General features: G+C 54.1%; 1 protein-coding gene across 1 annotated transcript; it reads right to left on the bottom strand.

Moving 5' to 3' along the window:
* STEHIDRAFT_32507 (uncharacterized protein) lies at window positions 1–730 on the bottom strand (the record flags this gene model as incomplete). The annotated part of the gene is made up of 2 exons (XM_007311900.1): window positions 1–246; window positions 391–730. Coding segments are annotated over 2 exons (586 nt in total), but the record flags the coding sequence as incomplete, so codon positions are not given.
* Window positions 731–1020: the final 290 nt, after the last annotated feature.

Raw genomic sequence — 1020 nt, 5'->3', positions numbered from 1 at the left:
CCCGCTCAGCTTTGGGTAAGCGAGCTATGTCCTTGTACGTCCATTCTCGGACGTTCTCAGCGGGCCTAAACTCCCCCTCAAGTGGGACAGCTTTAGCCATGAGAAAATGTATCAATTCGGCTCCCCCTTCCCGACATAGTCTAGCCAGGATACCAGCTTCGTCACCGGGAGCTACCGAAGGTTCGCCGTGGCCAGAGGTGTTTGGCTCAGAACTAGGTCCGGGAACCTGATTCTGATCATTTGACTCTTGTCCTGCCGAGGAGCGACCTGGCTGAGGACCTTGAGCACGCCTCTGAGCACCCTTCGTAGGTGGCTCTATCTGTTGTTCGGTAGGCAAAGGTCCTTTGCCACCGGTAAGACGAGTGGGGGCTCTCCGCTCACGACCTGAACGCCTAGGCTCTGGTAAGGGAGCAGGTGGTTCATTCCGGGGTTGTGGCGGCGGACTCGGATCACGCTGTGGTGCAGCGGGTGGTGCAACGTCTTGCTCCGGATCCGGTCTCCTTTCAGGAGGATAGTGTTGATGAGGTGGAACATCGCCATCATCATCGGGTGGGATGGTGGGTTGTGGATCTTTCCGACGAGGAAGTCGGTTAGACCTGTGTCTGTTTGACTCAGAGCACCGAGGAAAGAGGTTCTCATCAAACAGCGCATGTGCTGCGGTAAACATTGAATTGTTTTCCCGCATGAAAATGTTGCCGTGTCCACCGTCTGAAGTTCCGAGGTATGTCATCAGTTCTGACTTAGGCGCGAGTTTATTCTTGCGAACATCCTCGTGTAAAAACACATAAGCGCCACAGCCAAGAACACGCAAGTGGTCTATGCGCGGAACTGAGCCATGAAGTGTCTCGTATGGAGTTTTCCACTCAAGACGACGGATAGGTGTACGATTATACACATGTACCGCGTGGTTGATAGAGAATTCCCACCAGGATTCAGGGAGACACGCTTGAAAGCGCATGGTCTCACCTTTGTCCACAGTCGTACGGATGAACCGTTCGGCATGTCCGGACTGTTGGTGGA

The sequence above is a fragment of the Stereum hirsutum genome, assembly GCF_000264905.1.
Source record: "Stereum hirsutum FP-91666 SS1 unplaced genomic scaffold STEHIscaffold_141, whole genome shotgun sequence".
NCBI lineage: Eukaryota > Fungi > Basidiomycota > Agaricomycetes > Russulales > Stereaceae > Stereum > Stereum hirsutum.
This window is presented reverse-complemented; position numbering and strand designations above follow the sequence as displayed.